Raw genomic sequence first — 15,173 nt, 5'->3', positions numbered from 1 at the left:
CGACCGGCGCAGAGCTCCCAGGACTGAACGCCGCCCACGAACGACCGGCGCAGAGCTCCCAGGACTGAACGCCGCCCACGAACGACCGGCGCAGAGCTCCCAGGACTGAACGCCGCCCACGTACGACCGGCGCAGAGCTCCCAGGACTGAGCGCCGCACCCGTACGACCGGCGCAGAGCTCCCAGGACTGAGCGCCGCACCCGTACGACCGGCGCAGAGCTCCCAGGACTGAGCGCCGCACCCGTACGACCGGCGCAGAGCTCCCAGGACTGAGCGCCGCACCCGTACGACCGGCGCAGAGCTCCCAGGACTGAGCGCCGCCCACGAACGACCGGCGCAGAGCTCCCAGGACTGAACGCCGCCCACGAACGACCGGCGCAGAGCTCCCAGGACTGAACGCCGCCCACGAACGACCGGCGCAGAGCTCCCAGGACTGAACGCCGCCCACGTACGACCGGCGCAGAGCTCCCAGGACTGAGCGCCGCACCCGTACGACCGGCGCAGAGCTCCCAGGACTGAGCGCCGCACCCGTACGACCGGCGCAGAGCTCCCAGGACTGAGCGCCGCACCCGTACGACCGGCGCAGAGCTCCCAGGACTGAACGCCGCCCACGAACGACCGGCGCAGAGCTCCCAGGACTGAACGCCGCCCACGAACGACCGGCGCAGAGCTCCCAGGACTGAACGCCGCCCACGAACGACCGGCGCAGAGCTCCCAGGACTGAACGCCGCCCACGTACGACCGGCGCAGAGCTCCCAGGACTGAGCGCCGCACCCGTACGACCGGCGCAGAGCTCCCAGGACTGAGCGCCGCACCCGTACGACCGGCGCAGAGCTCCCAGGACTGAACGCCGCCCACGAACGACCGGCGCAGAGCTCCCAGGACTGAGCGCCGCACCCGTACGACCGGCGCAGAGCTCCCAGGACTGAACGCCGCCCACGAACGACCGGCGCAGAGCTCCCAGGACTGAACGCCGCCCACGAACGACCGGCGCAGAGCTCCCAGGACTGAACGCCGCCCACGAACGACCGGCGCAGAGCTCCCAGGACTGAACGCCGCCCACGAACGACCGGCGCAGAGCTCCCAGGACTGAACGCCGCCCACGAACGACCGGCGCAGAGCTCCCAGGACTGAACGCCGCCCACGAACGACCGGCGCAGAGCTCCCAGTACTGAACGCCGCCCACGAACGACCGGCGCAGAGCTCCCAGTACTGAACGCCGCCCACGTACGACCGGCGCAGAGCTCCCAGGACTGAACGCCGCCCACGTACGACCGGCGGAGAGCTCCCAGGACTGAACGCCACCCACGTACGACCGGCGGAGAGCTCCCAGGACTGAACGCTGACAAGTACGACAGGTATAGAGCTCCCAGTACAGAACGCTGCCCATGTACAGCCGGTATATAGCTCCCAGTACTGAACGCTGACATGTATGACCGATATAGAGCTCCCAGTACTGAACGCTGACATGTATGACCGGTATAGAGCTCCCAGTACTGAACGCTGACATGTATGACCGATATAGAGCTCCCAGTACTGAACGCTGACATGTATGACCGGTATAGAGCTCCCAGTACTGAACGCTGACATGTATGACCGGTATAGAGCTCCCAGTACTGAACGCTGACATGTATGACCGGTATAGAGCTCCCAGTACTGAACGCTGACATGTATGACCGGTATAGAGCTCCCAGTACTGAACGCTGACATGTATGACCGGTATAGAGCTCCCAGTACTGAACGCTGACATGTATGACCGATATAGAGCTCCCAGTACTGAACGCTGACATGTATGACCGGTATAGAGCTCCCAGTACTGAACGCTGACATGTATGACCGGTATAGAGCTCCCAGTACTGAACGCTGACATGTATGACCGGTATAGAGCTCCCAGTACTGAACGCTGACATGTATGACCGGTATAGAGCTCCCAGTACTGAAAGATGCCCATGTACAGCAGGTATAGAGCTCCCAGTACTGAACGCTGCCCATGTACACCCGGTATAGAGCTCCCTGTACTGAACGCTGCCCATGCATCCCCAGTATAGAGCTCCCAGTAATGGTGGAGGGGTCTCCCCGATTCTTACGTCTGTTGAGGGTCTGTGGGGTCGGGGTGTTGCTCTGGGTGGCCCACACTCCGGCCAGGCTGAGAAGAAGGATGAAGATCCGGGCACTCGGCTCCTCCATGGCTCTCAGCAGAGATCTCTCCTGTTACTTTGTATCAGCTTCTGTCCACTTCCGGAAGGCTGAGCTCCCTCTCCAGCTCCGCCCCCTGACTCACAACTCACATGCTGCCGCGCTGATTGGTCACATCTCTCCCCATCAGTCCCCGGCCAGGTCACATGTTGCTGTAGAGAAGCTGGCTCTGCCACCGGTGTTACAGGGCTGCTGAAAGCAAGCAGGGACTACAGGACTCAGCATGTCCTCATCCTGTGCCAGTGCAACCAAGATCCTCATCCTGTGTGTCCAGGAGGTGGCCGGGGTGGAGCTGCAAGTCTCAGCATGGCTGAGCAGCCTAGTGGTCCCCATACAGGCTACAATCTGACCATACAATCTCTGTAAAAGCAACCTTACATCTACCAAAGCTATGTAATACAAGGACCTACCATAGACTAGCTCACTCCTATGTAATACAAGGACCTACCGTAGACTAGCTTCACTCCTATGTAATACAAGGACCTACCGTAGACTAGCTCACTCCTATGTAATACAAGGACCTACCGTAGACTAGCTTCCCTCCTATGTAATACAAGGACCTACCGTAGACTAGCTCACTCCTATGTAACACAAGGACCTACCGTAGACTAGCTTCCCTCCTATGTAATACAAGGACCTACCGTAGACTAGCTTCACTCCTATGTAATACAAGGACCTACCGTAGACTAGCTTCACTCCTATGTAATACAAGGACCTACCGTAGACTAGCTCACTCCTATGTAATACAAGGACCTACCGTAGACTAGCTTCCCTCCTATGTAATACAAGGACCTACCGTAGACTAGCTCACTCCTATGTAACACAAGGACCTACCGTAGACTAGCTTCCCTCCTATGTAATACAAGGACCTACCGTAGACTAGCTTCCCTCCTATGTAACACAAGGACCTACCGTAGACTAGCTTCCCTCCTATGTAATACAAGGACCTACCGTAGACTAGCTTCCCTCCTATGTAATACAAGGACCTACCGTAGACTAGCTCACTCCTATGTAACACAAGGACCTACCGTAGACTAGCTTCCCTCCTATGTAATACAAGGACCTACCGTAGACTAGCTTCCCTCCTATGTAACACAAGGACCTACCGTAGATTAGCTTCCCTCCTATGTAACACAAGGACCTACCGTAGACTAGCTTCCCTCCTATGTAACACAAGGACCTACCGTAGATTAGCTTCCCTCCTATGTAATACAAGGACCTACCTTAGACTAGCTCACTCCTATGTGATACAAGGACCTACCGTAGACTAGCTTCCCTCCTATGTAACACAAGGACCTACCGTAGATTAGCTTCACTATGTAATACAAGGACCTACCGTAGACTAGCTCACTCCTATATAATACAAGGACCTACCGTAGACTAGCTCACTCCTATGTAATACAAGGACCTACCGTAGACTAGCTTCACACCTGTGCAGTTTGCGTTTGATCCATTTCTGCAGTGCGTTTTCATTTTTTTTATGCGTTTTGCATTTTGTTTGTTTTTATCATGTTGCTAGGCAGATTAAAAAGCAAAACACATCAAAAACGCAGTACATGCTTTTCTGTAGCATCTCCATTAACCACTGGCCGACCGCAGATAGCCGAATGACTGCTTCACGGCGACCGGCCAGTTCTGAGAGGGCGTCATATGATGTCCTCCCAGAACGCGTCCCTGGCGATCTCCATGATCGCTGTACCCTATGGACACAGCTGATCATGTGATGTGGTAAAAGGCCAATCACAGCGGCCTTTTACCATGTGATTAGCCGTGTCCAATGACACAGCAGATCACCAGTAAATGCAGTTGGTTGTTATCGGCTGCACTTTTCTCACACTGTCACAGCGTGAGGAAAGTACTGCTGATAACCAGCAAATGTGAGAGGACTGATCGGCACTGATCATCAGGGCCCAGCAGTGCTGGCCACCTGTGCCCATCAGTGCCTAGTAGTGCCACCCACCTGTGACCAGCAGTGCCATCATTGCTGCCCAGCACTGCCGCCCAGCAGTGCCGTCAGTCAGTGCCACCTATCAGTGCCCTTGTAATAGAAATATACATGACAGGTCCTATTTAGGAAGAGATCTGGGGTCAAAAAGACCCCAAATCTCTTTACCTTTAAAAGCAAACAAAAAAAATTTTTATTGGAACTTTTGCTTTCAAAAATAAAATAATTAGTTTACTTGCACCGCTGACTGGACGTGACGCCATGACGTCGCTCTGGTTCTCCATCAAGATAGAGGCAATCCTAGACCATAGTGTCTTTCATCGCCTCCATCTTCAGCTGGCCGGATCGTTTTTCAGGAGCACTCCTTTTAAGCCCGAGAAACACTGGTGGGAGGACGTCCCCAGCTGCCGCTACAGAAAGCGATCGAGTGGCTGAAAAGCCGCTAAGACTGCTTCGAATAGATAGCTGGCCTTTGGCTGATTAAAAAAAAAAAACGCTTATGGCTGATTTTTTTTTCAGCCATAACCCCAATAAACCATTTGAAAATCACAACGTTTATATACGTATTGCAGTCTTCAAGTGGTTAAAGTGGAATTAAACCCCACTATCCTTTACAGCCAAGGAAGCTGCTTCTGTTTGACCTGCAACTGGCATGGTGCTGCACATGTGATCAGTTATGACACCAGCCATTTGATGGTTTGACAGTTTGGTTGAGAACATAAGCACATGTGACAGTTAGCATTCCAGGCATTACAGGCAAGTAACTGTCTTTTGAAACAATTTTAGTGATGAGTTTAGTTCCGCTTTATGATTTACTGCTGCTTATGTGCTCTGGGCTCAGGCAAAATGGTGACCTCCAGAAAGAAGAAACAGGAGCAATGCTGGAGGCAATTTACAGCTCACACAGATTTTGGTAGCATGATTATTAATGCGGAATGTATGTTTCTTGCTACAGAACATTTTTTTTATCAAGTTGTTATGGGTAAAGTTCTGCTTTAGGCTAGGTTCACACCTATGCAGTTTGCGTTTGATCCGTTTCTGCAGTGAATTTAGCATTTTTGCACATGTATTTTTAACGCGTTTTTTGCTGCATTTTGTGGGGGGGTTTTTTTGTTGCTAGGCAGATTAAAGCACAAAATGCATCAAAAACACGTCGAAAATGCTGCAAACACACAATACATGCTTTTCTGCAGCCTCTCCATTGAAGTCTATAGAACCAAGAGTTTAAAAAAGTCCCTGACCCTTTCCAAAAAATGCACCGGGTGAAAACACGGAGATGTGAACCTGTCCCATAGGAAATCATGTTAAATGGACTGTAGTACGTTTCTCCAAAACGCTGCAGAAAAACTCTTAGGTGTGAACCTAGACTTCATAAAGTGTTAAAAAGGAACAACGTAAAGCGACATTAAACCCAAGACCGATAAATTTTATATATTGCAGCTTATCAATTATTAGATGTGATGGCTGCATTAGTTTTCTTTTTTTGCCCTTTTCCCCCTGAATATCAGCCGAAATCAGTCGTTACAGTAGAAATCGGCCAACTTTTGGCCCGTTAGTACAGCTGCCTGTCCGACAGATGCTGATCCCACGAACGAGCATGCTTGAAAACCATCAGCTGACTGGCATCCGATCAGCCAATACACCAAACGCTGAGCGGTATATTCTGGCGAGGGGGCAGTCCCCCTGTTAGAACACAATAGCACAGCTGGGAGATCGCTGCACTAACATCACTTGTGTTAGTACAGCGATCTGTCAGCTTTTTGTTCATTCAGCCTGCTTGGTTGAAAAAAAAAACTGAGTCCTCCTGCACATGGGACGTTTTTACAGCGGCTGTTTTTGGCTTTTGGCATTTTTTTCTACAGCCAGTAAACTCCCAATGCATTTTTAATCAGCATTTATTGGGTGAAAAAAAAAACAGAACTAGTGAGTTTCTAGAGGAAACGCTCTAATGCTGAAAAACAGAAAAATGCGGCAAACCGGCATTTTTGGGGCGTTTTTTTGAGCAAACATTTTATTTACATTTTGTGTAAAAAACGCTAAAACCGCAAACGCAGAAAAATGAAGCTAAACGCTAATGCAAAAACACTGGAAAACTTGCGTTTTTAACGCAACTTTACACAGCTAATGCTTCCAGCATTATTAAAATGCTCAGTGTGCATGGAGCCTTATAGTGTGTACCAGGCTTTAGAGTGCCCCCACTCTGGATGAAGGAGCATAGGGGGCACAGCAGACAGCCACATTGTCCGCCAAGGGGGAGGGGTGTGTTAGATATAACTCATTTGAACCACTTGCCCTCCAGAGGATTTACCCCCTTCCTGACCAGGCCATTTTTTTGCGTTACGGCGCTGCGTTACTTTAACTGACAATTTTGCGGTCATGCAACGCTGCGCCAAAATGAAACTTACGATTTTTAAAATCAAATCATCATAAATTTAGGCCAAAATGTGTTCTGCTACATGTCTTTGCTAAAAAAAATCCCAATACGTGTAAATTAATTGGGTTACATGAAAGTTATAGCTATAAAGTTTTTTGCTATTCGGCACTGTGTAATTTCAACTGTTAATTGCGCGGTCATGCAATTCTGTACCCTAATGAAGTTTATGCCCTTTTTTCACACAAATAGAGTTTTTGTTTGGTGGTATTTGATCACCAGTGGGTTTTTGTGATATAAACAAAAAAAGACCGAACATTTTGAAAAAAAACATTTTTTATAAAAAATATATAGTAACTTCAAAGTTAGTCATAAATTTAGGCCAAAATTTATTCTGCTACATGTCTTTGGTAAAAAACAAAATCCCAATAAGTGTATATTAATTGGTTTGTGTGAAAGGTATAGTGTCTACAAACTATGGTATATATATTGGAATTTACGCAAGTTTTACTTTCTGACTGCCTATCACATTTCTTGAGGTGCTAAAATGACAGGACAGTACAAAAAAAACCCAAATGACCCTATTTTGGAAAGTAGACACCCCAAGGAATTCTCTGAGAGGCATGTTGAGTCAATGGAAGATTTTACTTTTGACCCAAATTTTTGGAAAATGACAAAAAATGTTTTGTTTTTTTTAAAGTTGTCACTTTAATGATATATTGCTCACGCATGCCATGGGTATATGTGGAATAACACCCCAAAACACATTCTGCTGCTTCTGATTATGGGGATACCACATGTGAGAGACTTTTTGGCAGCCTAGCCACATACATGTCCTCAAAATCCAATGACCACCTCCAGGCTTTCAAAGGCATATTTCCTCATATCACTTCCTTACTACCTATCACAGTTTCTGAGGCCCTAAAATGCCAGGACAGTACAAACATCCCCCCAAATGACCCCTTTTTGGAAAGTAGATACCCCAAGGAATTTGATAAGAGGCATGGTGAGTATTTTGCGGACATCACTTTTGTCAGTTTTTGTCAGCTTTCCCAATTTTAAAATGGCGCTGTTTATATCTGGCAAAATGGAAATTATGAAATGCTCATAGCTTCCGGCCTCTTAGACCATCGAGATGATTGCAGACATTCCAGTCTCTGATCAGCTCTATTGTCAGCCAGCGGAACTGCCGGCTGCATTTTTGGGTTCCCCGATAAGACGGGAAAGCCCAAAAAAACCTTGGAAGGCGGCAGGAGGAGTCCTTTCCTGCTGCTTGTAAAAGCAATCCAGTGGCTAATTAGGATTGTTTTTACGTGAAAGCCGACCGCCAACTGAAAAAAATGATACTAGGATTATCCCTATAGCTGCAGTCATCATCCCAGTATAAGCACTCAAATCCAGCGAAGTACCAGTACATTGCTGGTCCATGTTGGGCATATATGTCACAGCAGAGAACATGGGCATATGATGAATTGAGTCTGTGGACCAATATGACCGCAATTCATTCTTTTTTGTAATGCCCATGTTGAAGATTAGGCCCAAAAAAGTTTTAATTTCAGAAACTGTGATAGGTTTCCATGCGAATTGTCTGGCAAAAGCTGAATTTGGGTGGGTGGCGATGTATTGTTGTGTGTATAAATTGCTTTGGTTCACAATCAATTGATACAAATCTTTTGTGAAAAACAGCAAAGGGGCTAAATGCTAGTGCTGTGGGGTTGACCGTAAGAGGGCTCCAAAATGGCGGGACCACATGGGTCCAGATGGGACAGTGACTTGGTCCGCATCCAGACCCTGGTACGCCATTTAGTGATGCCCGGTCTAGGACATGGGTCTCCAAACTTTCCAAAAAAAGGGCCGGTTTACTGTCCTTCAGACTTGAGGAGGGCCGGAGTGGTCAGTAAGAGTAGAAAATGTCCCAGTGTAAGTAGGAGTAAAAAAATTACATAGTGCTTGTAGTCAGTGGAAGGAGGAATAGTGTCCAGTCATTGGTATTAGTTGGAGGAATAGTGCCCCATCATTGGTATTAGTGGGAGGAATAGTGCCCCATCATTGGTATTAGTGGGAAGAATAGTGCCCCATCATTGGTGACAGTGGGAGGAATAGTGCTCCATCAATGGTGACAGTGGGAGGAATAGTGCCTCATCATTGGTATTAGTGGGAGGAATAGTGCCCCATCAATGGTGACAGTGGGAGGAATAGTGCCTCATCATTGGTATTAGTGGGAGGAATAGTGCCCCATCATTGGTGACAGTGGGAGGAATAGTGCTCCATCAATGGTGACAGTGGGAGGAATAGTGCCCCATCATTGGTATTAGTGGGAGGAATAGTGCCCCATCAATGGTGACAGTAGGAGGAATAGTGCCCCATCATTGGTATTAGTGGGAGGAATAGTGCCCCATCATTGGTATTAGTGGGAGGAATAGTGCCCCATCATTGGTATTAGAGGGAGGAATAGTGCCCCATCATTGGTATTAGTGGGAGGAATAGTGCCTCATCATTGGTATTAGTGGGAGGAATAGTGCCCCATCAATGGTGACAGTGGGAGGAATAGTGCCTCATCATTGGTATTAGTGGGAGGAATAGTGCCCCATCATTGGTGACAGTGGGAGGAATAGTGCTCCATCAATGGTGACAGTGGGAGGAATAGTGCCCCATCATTGGTATTAGTGGGAGGAATAGTGCCCCATCATTGGTGACAGTGGGAGGAATAGTGCCCCATCATTGGTGTCAGTGGGAGGAATAGTGCCCCATCATTGGTGTTAGTGCGATGAATAGTGCCCCATCATTGATATCAGAGGAGGGAATAGTGCCCCATCCCATAATAATGATATTTTAACTATCTGTAAGGGGGAAATTACTCCCAATGACCACAAATGTAAGGAGAATTCTCCCCACTGACCATCACACTAATGTATTATGAATTGTATATATAGTCATTTTTAGCAGGGGATCCCTGAGACCAGAAAGTTATTTCAATCATTCCTCTGTGTTGAAAAGGTTGAGAAAGGCTGGTCTAGTAGGCCACAGACAAACGTCATGACGTCACTTCTGGCTAAGCAGATGTAAATGCTGCTTTTTTTTTTTTGTAAAGCATGAGATAAATGGGTTTTTTTAATAGTTTATTTTTAAAATTCGTGAAATTGGATTTTTTCCAAAACAATTGCAACAACACAATTTTATTCTCTGGGGCCTCTGCAAAAAAAAAAAGTATATATATATATATATATATTTATATATATATATGCAAGCAGATACACCGATAGGTCTGCAGGAGACCTGCATGGCACCAGCGGTCTGCTGATCCTTGGTGCAATGCTTTACAGGCTACTGCAGCAAAAAATAATACATGCACATTTGTTTTACTTTTACAAAAAAAATTTGCATTTATTATTTTTGCTCAAAAGATGAACTTATCCTCCTCCTGATACTAACTTCCTGGCTGTCATACTGATCCATCAGCTTCAGAAACTTCCTAGTCCCTAACCCTAGGTTTACAGATTTCAGTGCGTTTTCCAGTTTGCAGAAACACACTACAGTCCATTTAAAATGATTTCCTATGGATCTATATCACATCTATGCGTTTTGAGCCGGTGCAGATTTTTGAAAGGGTCAGTGACTTTTTTTTTTTCCTGCAGCAGATTGCATTTTGCGTGTAATAGACTCCAATGGAAGTGCATCAAAAACGCATGCGAAACGCATGTACATGTATTTCTGTGCGTTTCCTGCATAACAACGGACATCTCCCCCTGGCAACATTAAACACATCCTAAAAATGCAAAATGCATTAAAAAAGCATTAAAACACGTAATAAAAAACCCAATCACATGTAATGTTTAAATGTGATTGGATGATAGAGGTCAGCAGAGGTTCCCCTCAATACTAAGCTCAGGAGCTACTGCACACGCAGACTGTCAGTCTATATGCATTTAGTAAGTCAACCCAACAAAGAATTGGAACCAAAGAAAACCAGACAGCCTGGAATTTATTAAGGAGGACAGTCATGACAGTCTGCATGGGACACTTTGCTTTCAAACCTTGGTAGTGATAACACATCGGAACCTAATGTTTGAATGTTCTGTTTCCCATCGGACAGCTTTGAAGAGTGCACTGTTCTCTACGGGGGAGTGCAAAGGGGGTTGCAACGATGTGATTTCCTGTTCCTGGCTCAACGTGGAGAGAGCATTGGTGATACATTGTAGCAGAGACGTGTGTATGATCCTTTCTGTGCCTGTGATAGACTTGTGTGTGATATATTGCGTATGTAATGGACTCTGTGTGATATATCCGGTGTGTTTACATTGTGCTCATTGCCAGGCACAGACATGGGGGGGATTTTGCTGTTTCATGTTGGCAGCAGAGCTGCACAGCTGGCATTGGGAGTTTATAGGACTCAATAATCATGTGTAGGCTCTGCATTCTTCCCCATCAAATAATATCTCATAGATTTGTGTGCCTCAAGTGTATCACCAGGCAAAACAATTTTTTTTTGAATGGTGTATGGAAAAATTGGATCCTTTAGCAGAATTTTATTGCTGTCTGTGCGCCCATTGCAGAGATTCATCCCACTTCCTGTACTGGTGACAACCATCACTGAGAAAAGAACCTCAAGGGAAATGCAAATCTTGGCCCCAAAATGTCCAATTGGGGTTGTTTGCCTAAAAGGGAGGAGCCCCTCAGTTTGGGAGATCTCGTCTAATTTCCTGTTGTGTCTTTAGGGCAGGAAGTGAAGGGAAATATCCTCAAAGGTCTGCAGCAATAAATACAATTCCAGGAGTTTTAAGTAGCATTGAGTGCAAGCATGTTTGGACTAGGATCTGAACCCACGTGTGTGCGAACACATAAGGGGTCACCTGTACAGACCAATCACCTGCGGCTTGCCTATTTCCCACCACATGTATAAATGGGGAAGGGAATGCCCTGACTGCAAATGAGTGGTCTGTATTGGTGACAGATTCCTGGCGGAATCACACACGTGGGTTAGGATCTAAGGCCTCATTGACACTTATGGTTGGTATTCCCCTTAGAGTAGGTGTGGGTCGCATTTGCATGGGCACATCATGGGTGTAGCAGCCTTCTCTTTTGAATGGTCTGCTGTACCCAGGAGAAGTGCAGGGAAGGAAGTCTCCACACCTTAAAGGATAAGTTCACCTTTCATAACTTGTTACACACATATTCAGGCAGAACTGTGGTTAAATGGGAAGCATTTCTGCCTGGCAGTACTAGGGTTGTTGGTTCGAATCCCAACCACGGCACCGCCTGCCTGGAGTTTGCATGTTCTTCCTGTGCCTGTGTGGGTTTCCTCCGGGTACTCCGGTTTCCTTCCACACTCCAAAAACATGCTGGTAGGTTAATTGGCTCCTGTCTAAATTGTCCCTATTATGTGTATGTATGAATGTGAGTTAGGGACCTTAGACTGTACACCCCTTGAGGGTTAGGGACTGATGTGAATGTACAATATATATGTAGTGCTGTGCTGTGCTGTGTAAATTGACGGCGCTATATAAGTACCTGAAATAAATAACTATTCCTGGTGTAACATGTTATGAATGGACTGGCCCCCACTCCCCAACTTTGACAGCTAGCAGGGGATCGTCTCTTCCCTCTAGCTGTCAAAATTTTAAAAATGTGAATGAGAAAACTACAAGCCTTAGTGGCTGTGGGCTTGTAGTTCTCAGTGAACTATCACGGTGCTGTTGAGTGCTGTGGTAATTCATTGATTCTTCCTGTCAGTATATCTGCTTGCTCATACATCCCGTACACAGATACACTGACAGGTCTGCAGACCTTCATGGCATTAGCAATCTGCTGATCGCTGTGCAATGCTTTACAGGCTTCTGCAACAAAAAATGATACAAGCACATTTTTATTTTTGCATGCAAAAAAAATGTACATTTATTAATATCTTTTCTCAAAGATATTAAATAAGCACCACACAAAACCACATGGCGATATCCGCCCCTAGACATAGGTTGCCTTAAGATCCGATCGTCTGTCCCTAACCCCAGGTGACCGCTGGGTGTGTGGATACAAACTTACAGCAGTGGAGGCATGGCTGCTTTCAGCCTGTCATTCAGTTACACAGACTGTGCGGCCCCTGCTGATCTTAACAGCCAGGATTCTTGCAGCAAGTATCCACAGGACAGCATTTTTAGGCCATGTGACCTAGCGAGTCTGCTATTGGTGACACCCGATCAGCAACAGATCGATAAGGTGGGAGAAATACTCTCCTACTTCCATGTGTCACTGTCTTGCCAACTATATGGGTAAGAAGTTGATTCCTCTCTGGTGACTTGCATTCTGTAGCATTTGGGTTGGGGACGTAATGATGCCTCGCTCATCTAGTGAGCAATTCATAAGCCTCATTCACATAGGTGGTAAAAACAGGCTGTCCTGCAATGTTTTTACTGCCCACTGAAAGCCTAACAAGGCTGCCTGAAGGGATCTTACACATGCCCATTGAAGTTGTCGGGACCAAACTGCGCTTGCATTGCGTTAGTTTCATGCTGAATCGCTGGAAAGCCAGGAATTCAGATATCAGCAGTATTGCCTCCTAAATGCCTGGAAGCGGCTGCCCTACCAGCATCTGGAAAGCGATCCACCTCAGAAGGGTGATAGAGAGTGGAAACAAAGGCAGCGCTCACTGAGGAACGTACCTATAATTAAACGAGGGAATCAAAACCTGGGTGCTCAGGCTGTATAGCATCCTTCAGCCATTGGATCCAATACAAACAGATAAAGAGAGCCAGCAACTCCAAAATCCATGTGATGATTTTTATTGATTGTACAGGAGTGACATAAAAGTAAGCTGACGCATTTCAGCACACGGCCTTGTTCATAGCTTGATGCTATATGCAAAACAGGACATATAAATACAAAACGTTCCACCCAAAAATAAGGATGGGGTCACAATGCATTTACTCAACCAATTAAACAAATTCGCAATTAAAAGAAAAAAAAAAAACTTGAAACAAAGAGTATGCCTAGGGTGACCGCTCGATGCAAGGAGGAGGGAGTTAATTGTATACTCCTTGCGAAAGGTACGTGTATTACCAGTGCCCGTGGCATGACTGCTTAGGAACATATCAAAAATGTTAATACTTTCTGAACCACTCAAAATTGAATTCTAGGTTAAGATCGTTACTGTTGATAAAGGAAACAAAGGAAATAAGGGTCTCATCCACATCACTCCAGACCATCACCAGGTCATCGATGTATCTATTGTAACGTATAATATTACCTGCAAATGGGTTCAAGTGGGAGAATAAAAAGAGCTCCTCCCACCAACCCATGTACAGGGTGGGCAGGGATGGAGAAAATATTGCCCCCCATCAAAGCACCTTCGCACTGGAGGTAAAATACTCGATCAAACAAAAAAATCCACTGACGTGACCCAAAATTCTTTAAGTTCAGCTCCTTAAGAACTATAATGTGTTGTTTTTCCTGTAGGCTGTATACCTTTTACCTCCCATAACCATCCCTGCCTGTGGACATCGGATGCAGATTTTTGACAAAAAAAGTATATTAAAATGCTGTGCTTGTTAGAATATTGTGCACATATATTTTCTGTTTAATACAATCTTCATCACTAAGATATACTTTCCATGTTCTAATTTGTTTCATCTTTTTTTTTTTTCTTTTAATTTTATTTTGGGAATTTGTTTAATTGGTTGAGTATATGCATTGTGAACCCATCCATCTTTTTGAGTGGAACTTTTTGTATTACGTCCTGTTTTGCATGTAGTATCAAACTGTAAACAAGGCTGTGTGCCAAAACGCATCGGTGTGCTTTTATGTCATTCCTGTACATTCAATAAAAATCATTACATGGATTTTGGAGTTGCCGGCTTCTTTATCTGTTTGATAGAGAGTTCCTCCTGCGTGAACCTAGCCACCGAGTCACTTCACATAACCCCGAGGATTATGGGTTAGCTTTGAACTCCTAAATAACCTTGGGGGCCTTTGTTAATTACACCTATTACTGTTTTCCAGAATGGCAGATGAAGACAAACAAAACAGTGAAAATGTCAAAGCGGTTGCCATATCTGAAGATACTGACCGAGGTGTTGCTCCTATTAAACCTCAGTAAGTATTGAAGAGGTTTATGTAATTTAGTTGGGCTGGGAAGATCTAGGTGGTTATTGTTTTTTGTTGCAGGATGGATAATAAATAATCTAGATAAGGTTGGTATGGGCAACACTGCCAATCTCCCAATCACTTTGTGCGGCTAGGTTATTAAATCTGGTGCAAAGAAAAAGAAGGTTCCCAGTGCAGGTCAAGAATTTAACCACTTCAAGTCCGGACACTTTCAGTCCAGGCAAATTTTCTGCTTTCAGCACTGTCACACTTTGACTGACAATTACTCAGTCATGTGACATTGTACCCATATGAAGTGTTTATAATTTTTTAAGACAGAGCTTTCTTTTGATGGTATTTGATCACCACTGTTTTTTTTAATTTTTTGCTATATAAATGAAAAAAATTAAAATGAAAAAAAAAGTATTTTTTGCTTAGGTTTTGTTATACAATTTTGCAAATTATTTTTTTTACATAAATTTAGGCTAAATGGTATTCCGCTACATTTGTGGGGTAAAAAATAACCCAATACCGTGTATAATATTTAGTCTGTGTGGAAGCTATAGAGTCTACAAACTATGGGATATA

At 45.7% G+C, this 15,173-nt stretch overlaps 2 protein-coding genes across 4 annotated transcripts in view; one reads left to right on the top strand and one right to left on the bottom strand.

The window, feature by feature from the left end:
* The window catches only part of LOC149470211 (pituitary tumor-transforming gene 1 protein-interacting protein-like), a 99,175-nt gene extending 96,908 nt beyond the window's left edge, over positions 1-2,267 (bottom strand). Inside the window, exon 1 of the mRNA XM_089666415.1 lies at positions 2,088-2,267. Coding sequence (XP_089522541.1) covers positions 2,088-2,187 — 100 coding nt within the window. The 5' untranslated portion in view covers positions 2,188-2,267. The remainder of the gene's footprint in view (positions 1-2,087) is intronic.
* Positions 2,268-10,629: 8,362 nt separating this feature from the next.
* DUS3L (dihydrouridine synthase 3 like) overlaps positions 10,630-15,173 on the top strand; it is a 32,716-nt gene continuing 28,172 nt past the window's right edge. Inside the window, exons 1-2 of one of the 3 annotated variants that reach the window (XM_089666392.1) lie at positions 10,630-10,722; positions 14,502-14,594. In XM_089666392.1, coding sequence (XP_089522518.1) covers positions 14,503-14,594 — 92 coding nt within the window. In that variant the 5' untranslated portion in view covers positions 10,630-10,722; position 14,502. The remainder of the gene's footprint in view (positions 10,723-14,501; positions 14,595-15,173) is intronic. The other 2 variants (XM_089666403.1, XM_089666397.1) reach the window with 2 other exon arrangements.

This window comes from Staurois parvus, unplaced genomic scaffold (assembly GCF_062004578.1).
Source record: "Staurois parvus isolate SC_StPar_1 unplaced genomic scaffold, SC_StPar_1.0 ptg000051l, whole genome shotgun sequence".
Taxonomy (NCBI): domain Eukaryota; kingdom Metazoa; phylum Chordata; class Amphibia; order Anura; family Ranidae; genus Staurois; species Staurois parvus.
The sequence above is the reverse complement of the archived record's forward strand: the minus strand, read 5'-3'. Positions and strand labels throughout refer to the sequence as shown.